The 21,666-nt window shown below is 44.6% G+C and overlaps 1 protein-coding gene across 5 annotated transcripts; it reads left to right on the forward strand.

The window, feature by feature from the left end:
• The first annotated feature begins 7,525 nt into the window (after positions 1-7,525).
• Positions 7,526-10,847, forward strand: Rbm3 (RNA binding motif protein 3). Of its 5 annotated transcripts, none has more exons than XM_090325902.1 (7): positions 7,526-7,610; positions 8,161-8,280; positions 8,610-8,716; positions 9,353-9,458; positions 9,539-9,650; positions 9,856-9,940; positions 10,241-10,847. In XM_090325902.1, the coding sequence occupies exons 2-6, from the start codon at positions 8,178-8,180 to the stop codon at positions 9,914-9,916; spliced, it is 489 nt and encodes a 162-aa protein (XP_090182028.1). In that variant the 5' UTR covers positions 7,526-7,610; positions 8,161-8,177; the 3' UTR covers positions 9,917-9,940; positions 10,241-10,847. The 5 variants fall into 5 exon arrangements, with proteins under 5 accessions (XP_090182028.1, XP_090182029.1, XP_090182030.1 ...); XM_090325903.1 differs by having other exon boundaries at positions 9,859-9,940; XM_090325904.1 differs by having other exon boundaries at positions 9,557-9,650.
• The last annotated feature ends 10,819 nt before the right edge of the window (positions 10,848-21,666 follow it).

Below are 21,666 nucleotides of genomic sequence, written 5' to 3' on the forward strand. Positions count from 1 at the left end.
GTTGTTGTTTTGTTTTGGCTGAAGGTGAGGACTCTACTTCTTGAGCCATGGTGCCACTTCCAGTTTTTTCTGTTTATGTGGTACTGAGGAACCGAACCCAGAGCTTCATGCATGCTAGGCAAGCACTTTACCACTAAACTACCTTCCCAGCCCCCCAAAGAGATTTATTATAAAGACTTGGAAGTCATGGCTACTTGGAGAAAAACGTCAGACCAGTCACCCATGACATTCCACACCTCCCCATTCTAGAATCTAGCCCCTTGTCTGGAAGTCTCATGCACTAATGCTGCCAGCCTTGAGCAGGGTTATAAGGCTACTAATCTGGTTACATGCTTGGAGACAGCTGAAGGGACTGGCCTTAAACAATTTCAGTGATGGAAACTGACCAAACCAAGCACTGATTAAAACCCAGGCCCTAAAAGAAGTGACCTAAGTATTTGAAGGATAATGATCAAAAATAGGTACTAGCTGGGCACTAGTGGTTCACACCAGTAATTCTAACTGATCAAAATGTTGAGATCTGAAGATTTTGGTTCTAAGACAGCCCAGACAGGAAAATCCCTGAAAATATTATCTCTGTTTAATCATCAAGAAACCAGAGGTAGAGCTGCAGTTCAGGTGGCACTGTGCTAGGCTTAAGCAAAAAAGCTCAAGGATAGGGCCTACGCCCTGAGTTCAAGACCCAGTACTGGCACCAAAAAAGTAAAACAGAACAAAAATTTTTTTAAAAAGCCAGATGCTGGTGGCTCATGCCTGTAATCCTAGCTACTCAGGAGACTAAGATCTGAGTATTACAATTCAAAGCCAGCCTGGGCAGGAAAATCCTTGGAACTCATCTCCAGTTAACCAGAAAACCAGAAATGATGGTGTGATTCTGAATGGTGGAGTGCCAGCCTTGAGCAAAAAGCACTCAAGGACAGCTCCTAGGCCTCAAGTTCAAGCCCCATAACTGCCAAAAAAGGTAAAATAATAATAATAATAATGGCGAAGAACCATCAGACAACCATCTTCTTGACTCCCCCAAGATTGCCATGCAGCTCTGAACAAAGGGCTCAGGGACAGTGCCCATCCCCAGGTCCTGAGTTCAAACCCCAGCGCTGGCACACACACGCCCACACGCATTCACGCACAACAATAACCTGTGTATTTGGGTAGAAAGATAAACTTTTTTTGCCAGTCCTGGAGCTTGAGCTCAGGACCTGAGCACTGTTCTTGGGCTTTCTCAAGGCTAGAGCTCTACCACTTGAGCCACAGTATCACTTCCGGCTTTTTTCTATGTATGTGGTATCAAGGAATCCAACCCAGGTCTTCATGCATACTAGGCAAGTACTTTACCACTAGGCCAAACTCCTGGCCCCAAAAACTAAACTTTTAAATGAAGAATATGAAATGAGATCATAATAATTACAAATATTTAAAATACAGATATCCTTATTGAATTTTTGTTTGTTTAATCTAGAGCTGGCTAGCCCCAGGACTAGAACAACAACAAAAAGGTTCAAGCCAGCAATGACAATGAATACCTGTAATCCTTGCATGTAGGAGGAGAGGCAAGAGCATTGTGAATTTGAGGCCAGCCTGATCAACACTGGCAGTCCCTGTCACAGAATCAAAACAAAAAAATATCCTAGATCACACCTCTTATCCTAGCTACACAGAAGACTGAGATCTGAGGATCTCTGCTCAAAGCCTGCAAGGGCACTAAAGAACATGAGACTATTATCCGATTAATTACTAGAAAAAGGGAAGTAGGGCTGTGGCTCAAGGGGTAGGATGGTAGCCTTGAGCTGTAGAGCTCAGGGACAATGCCCAGGCCCAGGGATATGGCAGTAGCTTTGAACTGAAAAGCTCAGGGACAGTGCCCAGACCAAGTTCAAGCCTCATGACACAGATACACACACACACACACACACACACACACACACACACACACACACACGTATATATCCTAGTTACTCAAGAAGTAAGGATGGCAATTTGAAGCCAAGGCTGGACAAGAAAGTTTGTGAGACTCTTGATTCCAGTTAACCAACAAAAAGCCTGAAGTGTAGCCAGGTATTGCTGGCTTACATCTGCAATCCAGGCCAATCAAAAGGCTGAGATCCTAAGAATGGTAGTTCAAAGCCAGAAAATTTGGCTAAATTATATCACCTCTTCATCAGCAAAAACTAGACTATAGACTTTGATCACAGAACACCAATGGAACTAGTTTGAAGCTCTGATTTCTAAAACCCCAATACTGTCACCACAAAGAAGAAAAAAAAGTGGTGATATAGTTCAATGGTAGTATGCTTATCCACAATGTCCCAGGCCACAAGTTCAATATTCAACCTTACAAAATGAAAAAAGGAACAGGGCTCACGTCTTTTATCCTAGCTACTCCTGAGGCTGAAATCAGAAGATTGAAGTTTGAAACAAGCCTAGCAGGAAAGTCTATCAGTCTCTTCAATCAACTACCAATAAAGCCAGAAGTGAAATTGTGGCTCAAGTGGCAGAGTGCTAAACATGAGAGAAAAAGCTCAGGGAGACAAAGTGTTGGGGTTTGAACTCAGAGCCTGAGCATTCTTCCTAAGCTTTTTGGCTCAAGGCTAATGCTCTACCACTTGAACCACCCCTCCACTTCTGGATTTTTGCTGGTTATTTGGAGATAAGAGTCTTACCATCTTTCCTGCACAGGCTGGCTTCAAACTGCAATCCTCAGAGATCAGCTAGTTAGAATTACAGTTGTGAACCACTGGTATCCAGCTTTCTTTTTGTTTTGGTGCCAGTCCTGGGACTTAGATCTGAGTGGACACTGTCCCTGAGCTTTTTTGCTCAAGGCACTCTACCACTTGAGACATAACTCTACTTCCAGTTTTTATTTTATTTATTTATTTTGTAGTTAATTGGAAAGAAGAGGCTCCCGGGCTAGGCCAGGAGCCTGGCCTAATGATAGAGTGCTTGTCTAGCATGCAGGAAGCCCTGGGTTCAATTCCCCTATACCACACACACACACACACACACACACACACACACACACACACACACACACGCACACACACATTACATAAATACACAAAACAGAAACCTATATAACACTGTGTTTTAATGGAGAAGAAATGTTTACAGTTACAAAAGTAGGTCATGTTAGTGCACAAAGAAAGTTTCAGTACATTTTGTTTTATTTTGCTTTTGTGAGGCTTGAACTCGGGACCTGGGCTTTGTCCCTGACCCTCTTCCTTTTTTTGTTTTTGTTTTTGCCAGTCCTGGGGCTTGAACTCAGGGTCTGGGCACTGTCCTTGGACACTATTTGCTCAAGGCTAGTGCTCTGCCATTTGGATCACAGCACCACTTCCAGCTTTTTCTGAGTATGTGGTACTGAGGAATTGAACCCAGGGATTTGTGCATGCTAGGTGAGCACTCTATCACTAGGCTACACTCCCAGCTCTCCCTGAACCTCTGTATGTTCAAGGGTAGTGCTCTGCCATTTGAGCCACAGTACCACTTCTGGTTTTTGAGTGGTTAATTGGAGATATAAGAGTCTCACAGGGAATTTTCTGCCCAGGGTGGGCTTCGAACCATGATCGCTAGATCTCAGCCTCCTGAGTAGCCAGGATTACAGGCATGAGCCACCAGTGCCTGGGCCTCAGAATATTTTGAAATATCAATATTAAGAGATGGAAGCCGGGAGCTGGGAGTTTGGCCTAGTGGTAGAATGCTTGCCTAGCATACAACATATATAGAAAAGGCTGGAAGTGGTGCTGTGGCTCAAGTAGTAGGGCTCTAGCCTTGAGAAAGCCCAAGGACAGTGCTCAGGCCCTGAGTTCAGTCCTTAGAACTGGCAAAAAAAGAGAGATGGAAGCCGGGTGAGGTGGCTCACGCCTGTAAGCCTAACTACTCAGGAGGCTGAGATCTGAGGGTCAAGGTTCAAAGTCCCCTGGGCACAAAAGAGCCTGAGACTTTCATCTCCAATTAACCTCTAGAAAATGGGAAGTGGGGCTTGGCTCAAGGGTAGGGTGGTAGCCTTGAGCTGAAGAGTTCAGGGACAGTGCCCAAAGGGAGTTCAAGCCCCATGACCCACCCACCCTCCCCCCCCAACACAAAATAGCCATTAGCGCCAAACTATAGCCCTTGCTTTTGAGAAATTACATTCTAAATAGTCATTGGATAAAGAAATCACAAAGAAGATTAGAAATATTTAATGCAGGGGCAAGAGCACGGCCTAGTAGTGAGACTGCTTGGCTAGCATGCAGGAAGCCTTGGGTTCAATTGCTCAGTACCACATACATAGAAAAAAGCTGAAAGTGGTGCCGAGGCTCAAGTGGTAGAGCTCTACCTTGAGAAAGTCCAGGGATAATGCTCAGGCCCTGAGCTCAAGCCCAGGACTAGCAAAAAAAAAAAGAGAGAAAAGAAAATGTGCAGCCTAAATACATTAATCAGAAAATAAGAGTTTGGTGGTGGTAGCTCAGACTGTAATGTTAGCTACTGAGGAAGCTGATATCTGCAGTTCATGACTCAAAGGCAGCCTGGGGAGGAAAGCCCATGAGACTCTTTCTTTTTTCTTTTTGCCAGTCTTGGGGCTTGAACTCAGGGCCTAGGCACTATCCTTGGGCTTTCTCAAGGCTAGCACTCTACCACTTGTGCCAGAGCACCACTTCTGCCTTTTTCTGTATATGTGATAAAGATTAATCGAACCCAGGGCTTCCTGCATGCTAGGCAAGCACTCTAGGCCAGGCTCCTGGCCTAGCCCGGGAGACTCTTCTTTCCAATTAACTACAAAAAGCAAACAAAAAACAAAAACTGGAAGTTTATGTCTCAAGTGGTAGAGTGTCTTGAGCAAAAAAAGCTCAGGGACAGTGTCTAGGACCTGAGTGTAAGTCCCAGGACTAGCACCAAAACAAAAAGAAAGCTGGATGCCAGTGTAATTCTAGCTAGTTGATCTCTGAGGATTGTGGTTTGAAGCCAGCCTGTTCAGGAAAGATGGTAAGACTCTTATCTCCAAATAACCAGCAAAAATCCAGAAGTGGAGGGGTGGTTCAAGTGGTAGAGCATTAGCCTTGAGCCAAAAAGCTTAGGAAGAATGCTCAGGCTCTGAGTTCAAGCCCCAACAAAAAAAATAAGAAAAGGTTGATATTAAATGATTTAACTCATGAAGTTGGATAAAGGGGAGTACAAACTCAAAGGACTGAATAATAAGGAAAGTAATACATCAAGGGTAGCAAGTGAAATAAATAATGAAAATAATAAAGATCAACAAAATAAAAGCTAGTTCTTTAGCTGGGGATATAGGCCAATGGTAGAAGAGTGTGTGTGTGTGTGTGTGTGTGTGTGTGTGTGTGTGTGTACTGGAACTTGAACATATAGCTTGTGTTCTACCATTTGAGCATACTTCCACTTCCAGCCTTTTGCAGGTTAATTGGAGATAAGAGACTCTCACTTTTGGCTACGTGCTGGTGGCTCAAACCTGTAATCCTAGCTACTCCCGAGGCTGAGATATGAAAATCATAGTTCAAAGCTATTCAGAGCAGAAAAGTTGATGAGACTTTTAAATTTCCAATTAACCACCAGAAAGCTTGGAGTGGAGCTGTGGCTCAAAGTGACAGAGTGCTGGCCTTGAGCAAAAGAGCTCAGGGACAGAACCCAGGCTTTGAGTTCAAACTCCATAACCACAAGAAAAAAGTAAAGACTGTTTTTACTGCAGCCTGGCTGAGAATTGCTGTTCTTTTATCTCAGCCTCCTGAGTAGCTATGGTTATAGGTATGAACCACTGCATCCAATTTAAGAAGTGTTTACTAGCATGTGAAGTCTCTGGGTCCAATGCCCAGCAAAATACCAAAAAAAAAAGGAAAATGTAGGGGCCGGGGGTTTGGCCTAGTGGTAAAGTGCTTGCCTAGCATGCATGAAGACCTGGTTTTGATTCCTTGGTACCACATATATAGCAAAAAGCCGGAAGTGGTGCTGAGGTTCAAGTGATAGAGTGCTAGCCTTGAGAAAGTCCAAGGACAGTGCTCAAGCCTTGAGCCCAAGCCCAGGACTGGCAAAAAAGGGGGAAATGTAGGCACAAAACTATGCCAAAGGGGCCGGGAGTTTGGCCTAGTGGTAGAGTGCTTGCCTAGCATGCACGAAGACCCGGGTTCAATTCCTTGGTACCACATACATAGAAAAAAGCCAGAAGTGGTGCTGAGGTTCAAGTGGTAGAGCTCTAGCCTTGAGAAAGTCCAAGGACAGTGCTCAGGCCCTGAGCTCAAGCCCCGGACTGGCAAAAAAAAAAAAACTATGCCAAAGCCAGTAACTTATGGCTCATAGCTATAATCCTAGCTACTTAGGAGGCTGCAATCTGAGGACTGAGATTTGAAACTAAGGTCCTGGAGACTCTTATCTCTAATTAATCAGTAGGGAAAACACCACTAAGATGTGGCTCAAGTGCTAGAGCACTAGCCCTAAGTTAAAAAGACCCAGTGCCTGAACTTGCACATACACACACAAAAGATGCTCTTTAGAAATTGAATAACACAAATGTCACAATAGGTGACTGTGGCTTACTAAAATATTGAACGTGTAAGAGATTAAAGTGAGGAATCCCTGAAACTGGACAAGAGAAGTATGGAAATCAGCTCAACAGAAATATTCTGAAAATTAAATATAGCCTGTGTTGGTGCCAGAAGTATGTATTTTGGCGGGGAGATGGGCCGTTTATAAAGCCAGAGACATTAATTCTACCGGTAAAATCATGAAGTCTGTGCAGACTCTCATTGATGCAGAGCTCAACCATGAAAATAAATCTATTAATCCATTCATTTTTTGTAAAGGATTAAAAAATGGTATTCAGTGAGCTCAGACACTACTTGCTTTGGATTTCATTGTGCTGTAAAGGTCTATTCTGTGGATCGAGAGCTCATGTACCCTGAGCAACAGCAGGTCGACTGGGAATTGACATTTGCATCGTTTGAAAACAGAATCAATCCTGTTTCGCTGAAGGCATCTCAAATGACAGGAAAATCAGAACTCAGAGATAAAAAGGACACCAGGAAATGATCCTATGACAGGCAGCTAGATAGTACATAGGAGAAAACAAAAGGGCCTCGTCAAACATTTGAGAAAATGTAGGGTCTTTGAAGAGCAATGACTTTAGGGACTGGGGAATAAAACGTCGGACTGTTGAGAGGTATTAGGTTACAAGACTAGAAGGTAAGGAAGGTTGACACCGGATGAGAGTAGCTCCATTATCGGGGACCCAGTGAGATAATAAGGACAATGAGAATCCGTCGGCGACGCATAAGGGTATGAGACTTCATGCACTGAAGCGGGTGAAAAAAGACGGCTTTGCTAGTGTGTGCGGGGAGGGGGGGGTGTAGAGCTGGGTTGCTGATGTCTGCGTGCACCAATCACACAAAAGGAGTCTCCATTCCCGGAAGCGCGCCGAATGCTTCGCTCCGTTCGTTCGGCAATCCCTTCCTTTTGCCCGACCCCATCTGATAGTCTCAGCCAATAGGAACGTACGCAAGCGCGTAGTTTGGAACGTTGTGTGACGTGGACGCTACGTACTCTTTATCTAGCGTCCTCCCGCGCGCCAGCCTTCCTGTTCTCCTTGCTCCTCCGAACTTGGCGCGTCAGTGTTTTCACATTCAAAGGTAAGGAATGTCTCTTGCGAGGCGGCTACCCCTTACCTAACCTTTGCGCCTTCCCGGCTGGCATCAGAAAACGCCAATGGGGACAGTAGTGGCCGCTGACACGTTAGCCTGAACTTCCATGTCGCGGGCGGGTCCCAGACTCAGAGGTGAAAAGCTTGGTTGGTGGGAGGCTGGCAAGCTGCGTCTGGGTGCGAGGAATGCCGGGAGGGACTGGTGGCGCTGGTGGCATCAGTGATCACCCGACAGCCAATACCGGCTGCCCGCTTTTTTCCCCACGTGATGGCCGCCATCTTGTTCTGCGGGTGCCGAGGGACTGCCAGGCTGTTCCGGACTTGCGCGACGGCACAAAATGACGGGCGTGGTGGAGGGGATTTGAGCATGCGCAGTGGCAGCTCTCAAATGGCGCCGGCATTCTGACAGCAAATTCCCGCCATTTCAGCCTTCCTCTTTGAGTGTCTTACCCTCATGTCTATTTGCTGTGCTTCTCTTGATTAAACCTTCTGACTCGTTTTACCATCTTTCCCACTATTCTTTCATCCTCACCCCACAGAATTCAAATCCACCATCATGTCTTCTGAAGAAGGAAAACTCTTCGTGGGAGGACTGAACTTTAACACCGATGAGCAGGCACTTGAAGACCACTTCAGTAGCTTTGGGCCTATTTCTGAAGGTGAGACTTGGGCCAGACCCATGGTAAGTGTGGGGAAAGGAGTGACAGCAAGTCTGGTACCCTTTCATTGCAAAGCACATTAGAAAGAAAGTGGAAATTTCCCACCTGCAACTTTTTTTTGTAATGCCTCCCCCCTCCTCCTTGAAGAAGTTGATTAGTTCTCATATCCTTCTACCTCTGACTCCCAAATGCTTGGTATTACAGTGTGCACTGTCAGGCATGGTATTTCTTAGGTTTACGTAATAAGTTTAAGGTGAAGAGAACCTTATAGAATTGATGGAAGAGGTATGCCTATCTTAGGTGCTAACTTCCCTAACTTCATTTTCTAGTGGTGGTTGTCAAGGACAGGGAGACTCAACGATCCCGAGGTTTTGGCTTCATCACCTTCACCAACCCAGAACATGCCTCAGATGCCATGAGAGCCATGAATGGAGAGGTGAGATCTCCTACTTGCCCAGGGGTCCTCTTCCCCATCTGCCACTTTCTCCGTTCTGTTTTTCCCTCTATGTCTGCTAGAGGCAGCGTGGCCATGAAGCCTCGTGGTGCCCACTCACAGGAGCATGACTGCCTTCTGTTCTAGGGGGTGGAGGGCAGCGGCAGACAGAGCCGTGCTGCCTGGGAGGCGAAGACTGGTCCTGCATGAGGCCGAGAAGCCACCTGAGGATGGTTGACCTGCCCTGGGCTTAGGTAGTAGAGTCTGCAGACCTGTGGGCCTGGCCCGGAGAGGACCTCGTGAGTCTTCTGGGATGGACTCTGAAGCCTCAATCCAAGAGAGGTGTCTAGCCCAGATAGTTGGGCAGCTTAGAGGAGTGGGGAGGAGAACTCAGCCTGAGTTCAGTCAAGATGTAAGTAGTAGCAGGGGAACATGGTGGATTCAGGTCATTTTGTGGGATTCTATGGCTCCTGGTAAAGCCATTCTGGTCAAAGGAGCTTGTTCTGGAACCTGGCACCCAGAATCTGGTGCCCAGCTGGTATTTCTGGGCTCTTGACCAGCTGCCCATGCCCATACTTCTTTCCCCCTTGCATGCCTTACTGCCAACTTTTCTTCCTTCTGTCTCCTTCCCATACCTAGTCCCTGGATGGTCGCCAGATCCGAGTGGACCATGCAGGCAAGTCTGCACGGGGCACCAGAGGGGGTGCCTTTGGGGGCCACGGGCGTGGTCGCAGCTACTCAAGAGGTAAGTGCAGTGACAGATTTGATCATGTGGTGCTGAGGAGAGTTACTTATTGGCCTATGTATGGATAGCTTCCATTTAAGTATTTCTATGTGCTATAGGTGGCGGGGACCAGGGATATGGGAGTGGCAGATATGACAGTCGGCCTGGAGGATATGGATATGGATATGGACGCTCCAGAGACTATAGTGGCAGGTGGGTAACTGAGAAATAAAATTGAAGTAGCCTGGATGCTTGTACTTTATCCCACAAAATTGGGTTTGCTACATGAAGTGCATGTGCTTCATATATTCTGTCTTAGGTGTATATTTTAAAGTGTTATATATTATAAAATGTATCATATTTAATATTTTCCTTCCTGTAGAATGCATTCCTGTAAAACAATTTCGCTTTTTCCTAGAAGCCAGGGTGGTTATGACCGCTACTCAGGAGGAAATTACAGAGACAATTATGACAACTGAGATGAGACCTGCTCACATATGTAGGTGAGAGACCTGAGTGTGGGCACTGAACAGATCTTTGCCCACCAAACCCTCTGAATTCTTTTGTTCTTGCCACACTGCTCAGTATTTCTGGCTGCGGCTGCCTCCCTCACCCATTTAGCCCAACATATACCACTCCGGCTTTCCTTGCTTTCTGCATGTCAAGGCTAGTCTGCTTGGGGGAGGTTCTAAAAACCTACCCATAAACCCTCTTTGGGGGCTGGAAGAGATAAAGAGGTGAGCATGTTGGTCATCCTGTTTTCTTCCTGACATCACAATTCTACCCCTTCTTACTGTTCTCAGATACACAAGGAATAACACTTCTGATCCAGGATCGTCCTTCCAAATTGCTGTATTTATAAAGATTTTTGGAGCTGCGTTGAAACATCTGTTTTAGTACATCAAGTTATATTTTTAAATTGAGCTCCCGAGGTAGCCTGTTAAATACCTTTCAGAAAGCTCCATGTGTGTTTTCCCATTTAAAGACAAATTAAGACAAATTTTTAGAATCCAGGTATTTTTATCTTTTTATCAGGTTTTTTGGTTCTTTTGTTGTTGTTAGAGCTCTCAGGATTATTCCTTCTGACCAAAATGATTGGCCAGACTGATTTTTAAAATGAATAATAATGATGTGTATTTAGGGACGTTTTTGAAACCTGTATACAATGTTTATCATGACCAGAAAGTGATTTCTAAATGTATCTATAAGCAGTCTATGTCAAGAACATAATTAGCTAACAGGTTTTTTTTTAACTCAAGATTACCACCTTGATTATATAGAAAAGCTCCTTTAAAATGTTTGTGAATGTCATTTTTTAATACTGGAAGAAAAAGATATTCTGTTGTGTCTTCATGTAGTGTTTAGGATGTCCTTCATGGAGCTGATTAAAAGATGAAACCTGAATACAAATTGACATTGATAATGCTTTTATTCCTTAAAATAGAGGCAGATCAGACAGAGGGAAATTGGAAAAATGTGGGAGAGGGTAGGGATTGCCAAAGGGTACTGAACTGAAGTTGCCAGGCTTGGATACCCATTGAGATGAGGTATGGTGAGCCTTACTGGCTGGAAATGGGTTTCTGGATTTGGTTTCTTGATCTCATCATTTGTATTAGGATTGACTCGCAGTAAGAGATGAGTACCCTCAGAAGATTGTTCTGAGAATGTGAGCTCAGACTCAGAGCATGAATATAAACCTCACCACAGTGGTACTAGTTTTTGTTTTTAAGTTTATTTTCCTTAGGTAGTTGTACAGAGGAGTTACACTTTATGAATACAGTGCTTGATCATTGTCAAGCCTTTCAACATTCTTACCTACCCACCCTTTCCCTCACTGTTCTAAATTTTTAGATAATGTGTTTATTTTTTTTGCCATTTTACAAAGCATTTTATACCTATAAACCTAGAATTAAACACTGAGTAGCATCCAAGTTGCAATAAATGAATTAACTGAAGTATAATAGAATCCATAGAAAAAGCAAGTCGAATCCAAGAAAAAGCCAAACAAAAGAGAGCTAGAAAATGGGTGTTTCCAAGGCTGAGGGAATAGAAAAATAACTGGAGAAAATTGGTAGAATGCAGGCAGGAATGCTTAGTATATACCACAGAACTGAAAATAGTAAGGAGGGTGGAGTGTGTAGAAGAAGAGTAATTCTTATGAAATAATTCAGGTTGCTCAGAGAGGTATGCTGGTCTCATCTTTTAAGAAACTTGGTTTGAAAACAAGGTCCTCTAAGCTCAAAGTGGATTCAGAATCCAGGGTTTGACATGAGCTCTCAACTACTTGGTTATAATTTCAGCAATATTTTACATTAAATTAATTTATTTGACAGTCCTGGGGCTTTGAACTCAGAGCCTGAGCACTGTCCTTGGCTTTCCTCAAGGCTAGTGCTCTACCATGTGAGCCACAGCACCACTTCCAGCCTTTTCTGTTTGTGGTAACGAAAACTCGAACCCTGGTCTTTGTGCATGCTAGGCAAGTACTCTACCACTAGGCCAAACTCCTGGCCCCTACATTTTATTTTTCTTTAACTTATTTATTTTAGTCTATTGTGGGGCTTGAACTCTGCCTTGTTCAAGGTTAGCTCTTTACCACAATGAACTGCAGCACCATTTCTCATTTTCTGGTGATAGATTGGTGAGAAAAGTCTCAGACATTTCTGCCCTCAGTGGCTTTTAACTGTAATCTTCACATTTCAGGTTCCATGAGTTGACAGTGGGGATATTTAACACAGCTCAGTTACATGAATTCAGTCTAATTTTTTTCTTAAGTGGGAGGTGATAGCTCTCTTTAGTCTGGTTTTTGTTATTCTTACCTAGTCTAGTTTCTTAATTCTGCCTTTCTTTTATAAAGTTACGTTATTCTTTAGTTGCTTCAACTCTGAAACAGAAAAATGTTTTTCCCCATCTGACCGGTACTTACAGGACATTAAGCTGCCTATTCAACACTTTCCTGGAGCATGGAGACTTACCTATTGGGTCTCCCACCTACTAAGACATGCCCCAAAGACCCTTCTTTCTCCCACCCAAATGGTCATGAATTTGCTTTGGCAGGTGGATGGAGAGACTCAGGAACTTCCCAGACTTCTGCCTGACCCAGTGAGCCAGGCCCAGGTTATGGGGCATTGTGGCTAACCCCACCAGGTGGGTACTTGGTCTGAGGAAACATTCTTTGCTGGGCTTTTGGGAAACTAAACTGGTGGGAGCAGAAAGACCACTGTTACTGCCTTGCAAGTGGTTGTGGGGTGGGGAGGCCAACTCACTGCGTAGATACAAAATGTACCTCTTATTTCCAGTTTCTTGCCTGAAGCAAGATGCCATAATTAGCTCCGAAGTGCTTATGACAAAAAGCTACCTGGTTTTGTTAAATGAAAACCACAAATAGCCTCAAAGTTGCATTGTAGTAAACAGCCGTGAGACCCAGTCTCTGAGTTCTACGGTAAAATTTGGAATGGTGTCTCACAAAATTCCACATTTGCCCATGGCTCCAGTGACCCACCTGATCACCTGTGATCCTAGCAACTCACGAGACTTGAGAGCTGAGGATCACAGTTTGAAACCAGCCAGGGCAGGAAATCCTAGGGACTCTTGACTCCAATTAACCAGCAAAAAGCAGCCTAAAGTGGATCTGTGGCCTTGAGCAGAACAGCTCAGGGACAGCAGCCAGTTCTGTCATAGGGGGTGGCTAATACCTGAATCCTAGCTACTCAGGAAGCTGAGATCTAAGGATCACAGTTCAAATCCAGCCCAGGCACAAAAGTCCATTAGATAACTGAAGTGGCACTGTGGCTCAAAATGGTAGAAGGCTAACCTTGAGCTGAAGAGCTCAAGGATAGCATCCAAGCCCCACAACTGACAAAGGAAATTCCAGATAGATAAAGCATTCAAAGCCTTTGACCCCAAAACTTTGTATATGCAGCACAGTACACAAGTATTATATCACTGATATTCTTGATCAGTAATCGCGAATATCATAGCCAATCCCTCCCCCCCTTTTTAGAAAGGTTGAATCATGGGACTTGAGCTCGGGGCCTAGGCATTATCCCCGAGCTGTTTTGGTTCAAGGCTAGCTAGTACTCTTACCACAGCACCACTAAGGACTTTTTCTGTGGCACTAAGGAATCTAACCCTGGGCTTCATGCATACTAGGCAAGCACTGTACTGCTAAGTCACATGCCTAGCCCAGCCAATCCCCATTTAAAATGGGTTTTTTTTTGTTTGTTTTTTAAATGTGATTGGAGGTAGCTACCATGAGTAAGGTAAAGGCTTCCTATGAAACCAGACACTCTTGTATCTGGTCCCAACTAAAAAATTGCCCTCTGTTCCTGTGATATTGAGCCCATGATTTTGGATGTGGAAGGCAAGGGGCTTGCTATCGGCCACACCCTGTGCCACTTTACTAGGGAGGCCAACTACCCTTGGCTCCTCAGTAGCCAAGATTGCTCTGCCATGCCCCCTGTGCACTAGGTATCAGCTTAGAACTTCATCTGAAAACTCTGGGCCTGCATGATGTCCCTGAGCTCATTAACTCAAGGCTGTTGCTCTACCACTTGAGCCACAGCACCACTTCCAGTTTTCTGGTGGTTAATTGGAGATGAGTCTCAGACTTCAGTATCCAGGCTGGCTTTGAATGATCCTGAGATCTCAGCCTCCTGAGTAGCTAGGATTACAAGTGGGAACCACTGGCTCCTGGCCCTGAAAACTTTTTTTAAAGTGTGTTCTCAGGTCCCAGGCTCTAACCTTTCTAACTCAAGTTGGTAATGAAAAGCTGCTGTGGTTTTTTTGTTTGTTTTTTGCCAGTCCTGGAGCTTGAACTGAGGGCCTGGGCACTGTCCTTGAACACTTACACAAGGCTTGCTTAAGCCACAGTACCACTTCTGGCTTTTTCTGTGTATGTGGTACCAAGGAATGGGACCCCCAGGGTTTCATGCATGCCAACCAAGCACTCTACCACTAGGCCATACTTGTAGCCTAAAAATGTAGCTGCTTATCTCACAAAGGGGTAAGAATTAGCTGTTAAGGCTATGAAACCTTATCCCTCAGTGATTCTGCCCCCTCCCCACATTCTGCCTTGGGGGTGTATAAGAAGGTGGGGCATACACAGGGATCTGACCTAGAAATTTTTCAAATTGGCAAAAAAAATACTGGTGTGAGGGTTAGTTTTGTTTTTAAGCCCATAACCTTTACGTATTCAGCATGAGGAAAAAATGTTTGTCCTTAGGAACTGGGATGAGTTAAATTTACAGTTATGTACAAGGTTACAGGTTTAAGACTGTTATGGCATTTTGAATAAACACTTTTTAATATGTTGTTTGGAGTCTTTTTGGGGGGATGCTGGGTATTAAATGCAAGGATATTGGCTAGTACATTTACCACTGAAATAGGCTCCTTCCACCAGGTTTTTTTTTTTTTCTTCATCAGTCATGGGGCTTGAATTCTGGGCCTAGGCACTCTTCTGAGCTCTTCAGCTCAAGGCTACCACCCAACACTTTAGTGTCTGGGCTGGCTTTGAACCGAGATCCTCAGATCTCGGCTTCCCAAGTGCTAGGATTACGGGTGTAAGCTACTTTACCCAGGTTTTTTCATGTTTTAGTGTTGACCATTACTTTTTTTTGTGGGCCCTGTTCTAGAGCTTCTTTGCTTAAAGGTATTTTACTGCTTGAACTCTATTTCTGACATTGTTTTGTTTTTGTTTTTTGGCAGTCCTGGGCTTGAGCTCAGAGCCTGAGCACTGTCCTTGGGCTTTTCTCGAGGCTAGAACTCTACCATTTGAGCCTCAGCACCACTTCTGGCTTTTTCTATATATTTGGTGCCAAGGAATCTAGCCCGGGTCTTCATGCATGCTAGGCAAGCACTTTAACCACTAGGCCAAACTCCTGCCCCTGACATTTTTTTTATATTTAGATATGTCTCACATACCTTCCTGCTGGGGCTGGTTTGAACAAAGATCTCCAGATCTCAGGTTCCTGACTAGGTAGATTTATAGCTATGAGCTGCTGTTGACAGCGGCTCATCCCAGTAATCCTAGCAAGTCAACTTGAAAACGTCAGTTGGAAGCCAGCGTGGGTGGAAAAGTCTGAGACTCTTACCTCCAATGAATTACTATCCCCCTTCCCCCACAAAAAGAGTAGAGATGGACCTGTGTAACTTTGCCAGACCTTTATGTGCTTTTCTTGGCCTGTTGCAGGGCTTGAACTCTGGGCCTGGGCCTTGTCCCTGAGCTCTTCAGCTAAAGGCTGCCACCCTATCCCTTCACCATTTCACTGGTTCATTTTCTGGTGGTTATTTGGAGATGAGTCTCCAATTAACTTCAGTGCCTGGGTTGGCTTTGAACCACTCTCCTCAGGTATCGGCCTTCTGAATAGCTAGGGTTACAGATGTGAGCCACTGTGCCAGGCTGAATTTAAGCTCAGGGCTTGAGCTCTTTTGCTCAAGGCCAGCACCCTGCCACTTGAGACAGCTCCACTTCAGTTTTCTATTAACTAAAGCAAAGAGTCTCATGGACTTTAGTCCCCAACCTGACTAAACTGCAATTCTCAAATCTCATCCTCCTGAGTAGCTAAGGTTATAGGTGTGAGTCACCAGTGCCAGTCACTTTTTTTTTAGCCTGTCCTGGGCCTTGAAATTAGATCCTGGACACTTTTTAGGCTTTTTCATTGCTAGAGCTTGACCACTTCAGCCACAGCATCGCTTCTGGCTTTTTTCTGTTTATCTGGTACTGAGGAATGAAACCCTGGTCTTTGTGCATGCTAAACAAGCGCAGTACCACTAGGCCAGACTCCTGGCCCCACCATTTTTTTTTTTTAGCCAGTCATGGGGCTTGAACTCTGGGCCTGGGTGTCCCTGAGTCAGCACCACTGTTAATTGGTGAATCACAGCTGTTAACTGAGAGTCTCAGAAACTAGTGTTCTGGCTGGTTTTGAACTTTGATCCTGAAAGCTCAGCCTCCTGAGTAGGTAGGATTACAGGTGTGAGCCATGGTGCCTGCCTGTACCACAGGGAGTTTAGAGCCCTGGCTGGCTTTGAACCTCAATCCTCAGATTTCAGCAGGTATTACAGGTGTGAGCCACTGCTCCTGGCTCTACCATACTTTTTGATTATGAATTTTCAATTATAAAGTTTACATAACTTAGCTGTGGTAAACAGTAACTTTTCTTTGCCAGTCCTAGAGCTTGAACTCGGCGTGGACGCTGTCATGGTACCAAAAAAATCCTTTTATTTATTTTTTTTTTTGCCAGTCCTGGGCTTGAGCTCAGGGCCTGAGCACTGTCCTTGGACTTTCTCAAGGCTAGAGCTCTACCACTTGAGCCTCAGCACCACTTCTGGCTTTTTTCTATGTATGTGGTACCGAGGAATCGAACCTGGGTCTTCATGCATGCTAGGCAAGAACTCTTCCATTAAGCCATATTCTCAGCCCATGTTACATAGTTTCTATAATGTAGAAGAAATGTAGAATCTGAATGTAGAAATTAAGAAATGTAGAATCTGATATACAAATGAACCATAAAGAACAAAATGTTTCATAGATCTTTTCTACTTTTTCTAGCATCGGATTATTTTAAAGGTGATAATGTTAAGCCTAGGGGCCAGGAGTTTGGCCTAGTCATAAACTGCTTGCCTAGCATGTATGAAGATACGGATTTGGTTCCTTGGTACCACATACATAGAAAAAGCCAGAGTGGTGCTGTTTCAAGTGGTAGAGATCTAGCCTCAAGAAAGCCCAAGGACAGTGCTCAGACCCTGAGTTCAAGCCTCAGGACTGGCAAAAAAAATTCAGCCTATGTTTTCACATAGGTTTTCATGAAGACTTAACACTCTACTACTTGAGCCAAACATCCACTTGTCTTTTTATTGATTAATTGGAAGAAGCTCATAGATTTGTCTGCCTCAGCTGGCTTCAACCCTCAAACCACGTATTTCAGATTGTCAACAGATGGGGGGGGTTAGTGAAGCTTCCCTTTAAATGTAGGAACTCTGTACTTAAGAGTCCTTGTCTTTGTTCGAAGAATAAGAATTTCTGGACAAAGCCAGGCACTGGTGGCTCACACCTGTAATCCTAGCTACTCAGAAGGCTGAGGTCTGAGGATCACAGTTTAAAGCCAGCCAGAGCATGGAAGTCCCTGAGACTCTTTTCTCCAGTTAACCACGGGAAAACCAGAAGTGGCACTGTGGCTCAAGGAGTAGGGTGCTAGCCTTGAGCTGAAAAGCTCAGGGACAATGCCCAGGCCCAGAGTTCAAGCCCCTTGACAAGAAAAGAAGGAATTTCTGGACAAGTCCTGATGGTAAGAAAACTTGGAAGAGCTTTATCAAGTAAACAAGCAGGCAGGCAAGCAGACAAATCAAAAAACAGAAGGGCAGGGACACACTGACTGTGGGTGCTGTTAAAGGGAGTGAGACGGAGAGACACACTTGGAGAGAGAGGGACACAGGTCCTTGGGCTGTTGGGGAATTATAGGGTAAAGGCTGATGGTCTGGATTCAATGTTATGCAAAGCTAGGTGCTTTGTCTTTGCTCTGATCACACTAGTTACTTTCTGAGTTTTCAGGTGTGAATGCATCCTGCTATAAAACAGGTGCTTATCCCTGAGGCTAGGAAGTGGCTTAAGTTTTTGGAAGCAATTTTCTCAGGGAAGCATGCATCCTGTCAGACAAGTATTAATTCTTAGGGTGAGGAAAGCATCCTTCAGGAAGGAATGCATCCTGTTATCTCTCTCTGAAGCAATAGTAGCACTTCTATGTTTCTAAATACCGTATTTCTGTTGCCTTCACCAGGCCTGTTTCCTGAAGTTATTCTGCTTCATTTCCCCTAAATTAACTTTGTTCCCTTAATCTTGAAATTAAGTGGCTAAGCCTAAGTAAGGAAACTGAGTCACAGCCATGCCAGCACCTGCCCTCCTGGTGCCTCTGGCTGGGGGAGGGAATTCTCCACCCAGTGCTTTAAAGCCTAGTGGTGAAAAGAGGCTATTCACTAAATGCAGATGCCTAGCCTCAAGGTGAGCAGGGAGGGCTGTGCTTGTGAGAAAACAAAGCCTGACAAATGGAGATTTAGGCTCTGGCTCTGGTCCTCCTGGTGGGGGAAGGTGAACCCCTCCAGGTGGTGGGTGGTGCCTGTATCCGTGGAGACTGGGATGGGCACTTGGCTGATAGGTTACTAGGTCTGTCAGTCCAGCACCTGGGACTGGGAGCTTCCTGTGACCCTGCCCCCTTCCCTGAGTCTATTCTAGTCTGAGCCAGCTGAGACACTAGGACACCATTACCTCAAGTATCCATGTTCTGGTCCTGGGTCCGGTCTCCTGGCTGTTCTCTGATCACCATGGCGTCTCAGTTCAGCTCTCCATCGCAGCTGAATTGGCCTGTTGGTATTGTATATGTTGTTTCTGTCATCTCTGACCTGTTTGCTGGCTGTGTTAAGTGTGTTTTCTGGCTGCTGGCCTTTGAGACAAGAGTCTGGTCTGCTAATAAAGACTCCAATAATGAAGACTTCTAATAAAGACTTCTGTATATTCTGTAAATTCTCACCTTACTACAATCTGAAGAGAAGTAGATGGACAAGCTTTTAAGTGTGAGTCTTTGAATCCCTGGCAGCCATTTACCATGATGCCTCATTTTCTGTAGGCTGTCTCCTCAAGATCTCAGCCTCCTGAGTAGCTAGAATTACAGATGTGAGCCACTAGCACCCAGTGTCCAGCTTATTAAATTACTTGTGTGAAATGCATATAAAACACCCTATTCTTTATAATGTGTTGGCTGACTTTAGTTACTTTTCACGTGATCTATTTTTGCTATTTATTGGCTTTGATAGAGGGTTCAGGCTAGCCACCAACTCTGATACATAACTCAGGCTGTTCTAAAACTCATGATCCTCCTGTTTTAGCCTCCCAGTTTGGAACCTCTTCTTTCCCATACCCAGTCTGGGTGTGAATCCTTACTGGGAGAGTTTGAGTCTGACTTCACTAGGACCGCCTTTTTCATTCCAGTTCCAGCAACTGGGACTTGTGTTTTCCCTCTAGGTTTTTCAATCTGGGTGGCACTCTACCACTTGAATAGCCTCCAGGTCTTGCTTTTTGCTGCTTAATTGGAGATAAGATTCAGAATCGCCTGTCCAGTTTTGCTCTGAACAATGATCCTCATATCTCAGCCTCCTGAAGAGCTAGGGTTATGGGCATGAGCCACCAGCATCTAGCTTTTCATTCCTCTTTCTGTTTCCAGTCCTGGGCTTCTTTTGCCCATGGAGCTACAGCACCACTTCTGGCTTTTTCTGTTTATGTGGTACTGGGATATCGAACTCAAGGCTTTATAAATGTGAGGCAAGCACTCTACCACTAATTCCAGCTGCTTTTTTTGTCATGGGGCTTGAATTCTGGGCCTGGGCGCTGCCCCTGAGCTCTTCAGCTCAAGGCCACCCCTACCCCTTGAGCCACAGCCCCACTTCTGGTTTTCTGGTGGTTAATTGGACATAAGAGTCTCATGGACTTAGTGCTTGGGTTGGCTTTGAACCACACTACTCAGATCTCAGCCTCCTGAGTAGCTAAAATTACAGACGTGAACCATCGTGCTGTGCTTTTTTTTTTTTTGGCCAGTCCTGGGCTTAGACTCAGGGGCCTGACTACTGTCCTTGGGTTTTCTCAAGACTAGAGCTCTACCACTTGAGTCTCAGCACCACTTCTACTTTTTTTCTATGTATGTGGTACCGAGGAATTGAACCTGGGTCTTCGTGCCAGTTGTGGGGCTTGAACTCCAGGCCTGAGCACTGTCCTTGGACTTTCTTAAGGCTTGAGCTCTACTATTTGAGCCACAGTACCACTGCCAGCTTTTTCTATGTATGTGGTACCGAGGAATCGAACCCAGGTCTTCGTGAATGCTAGGCAAGCACTCTACCACTAGGCCAAACTCCCGGCCTGTTTTTGTTTTTGTTTTTGCAACACCTTTACAGCATACTGCTAGTTTATTGCAAGTAGAGTCTCTCAAATTTGTCTGCCCAGGCTGTTTCTGAATCACAGTTCTCAGATCTCAGCCTCCTGAACAACTGGACTATAGGTATAAGCCACCAACACCCAGGTGAGCAAGCTGAAAGGGCCTTCTTTTATCAGCTTCAAACTAAATGTAATCCAATGAGAACAAGGAAATGGTTAAAAAATGAATAATGTAGAATATGTGAGAAGTTGCTTTATTCATTCTAATTCATGTGACTTCTGCACCTGGAATTACCTGTCAGACCAATCTGTTCCCAAGGCAGATCCTTAAAAGATTGTGAACATTTCAGTGGATAGGTTATCTGGTCCAGATGCTAGCTGGAATTTTACAAGTAATTAAAGCTGGGAGTTTGTTGTTTTTGTTTTGCTGGTCCTGGGGCTTGAATTCTGGGTGTGGGCACTGTCCCTTAGCTTATTTTGCTCAAGGCTAGAGTTCTACCATTTGAGCCACAACACTACTTTCAGGGTTTTTGTTTTTGTTGTTGTTGTTTTTGAGTAGTTGTTGGAGGTAAGAGTCTTACAGACTTTACTACCCACACTGGCTACAAACTCAAACTAGCTCCTCAGTAGCTAGGATTACAGGCATGGGGCAATGGTGCCTGGCTGAAGTTTTATAAATACTATATGATCTAGTCCTCACGATTACTCTATGACACACTGTTCTTTTTTTTTCCAGATGAAGAGGCTGAATCACAAACAGGTTAGGTGATTTACAGGAGGCCACATTTCTCAGAATTGGCAGAGCCTCTGCTTGTGGCCAAGTTCTATTTGCTTCTTAAATTAATAGCAGATGTTTGCATACATGCACTTTGTGTACAGTAATAGTAAATCATACTTAAAACAAGCCTATTACTAGATTATGTTTCTAGGATCTTCATGCCTTATGACGAGGTTTGTTTGTTTGTTTGTTTGTTTGTTTGTTTTGGTGGTTCAAGGAGCTTGAACTCTGCCTGGGCACTATCCCTGAGCTCTTTAGCTCAAGACTACAGCCTTACCTTGAGCCAAGCCCCACTTCCTCATGATGAGGTTTTAAAACTTCATAAGTTGAAACAAGGGCTCATACCTGCTTTCCTGGCTACTTGGGAGGCAGGAAACTGAAGGGTTACAGTAATTAGTGTCCTATCTCAAAAGATATCAGTGTGGCTTAGCAGTAGAATGCTTGCCTAACATGCACAAAGCCCTGGGTTCAATTCCTCTACCACATACCCAGAAAAAGCCAGAAGTGGTACTGTTGCTCAAGTGATAGAGCCCTTGTCT

The sequence above is a fragment of the Megascapheus bottae genome, chromosome X (assembly GCF_031878675.1).
Source record: "Megascapheus bottae isolate mThoBot1 chromosome X, mThoBot2.hap1, whole genome shotgun sequence".
NCBI lineage: Eukaryota > Metazoa > Chordata > Mammalia > Rodentia > Geomyidae > Megascapheus > Megascapheus bottae.

What these genes read in the sequence shown, in the direction of transcription:
- Rbm3 (XM_090325902.1), top strand. Translation starts at nt 8,178, where the DNA reads ATGTCTTCTGAAGAAGGAAAACTCTTCGTGGGAGGACTGAACTTTAAC. An exon ending in TGAGAGCCATGAATGGAGAG is followed by an intron (nt 8,717 to 9,352) that starts GTGAGATCTCCT and finishes TCCCATACCTAG; the next exon opens with TCCCTGGATGGTCGCCAGAT. An exon ending in TGGTCGCAGCTACTCAAGAG is followed by an intron (nt 9,459 to 9,538) that starts GTAAGTGCAGTG and finishes CTTCCATTTAAG; the next exon opens with TATTTCTATGTGCTATAGGT.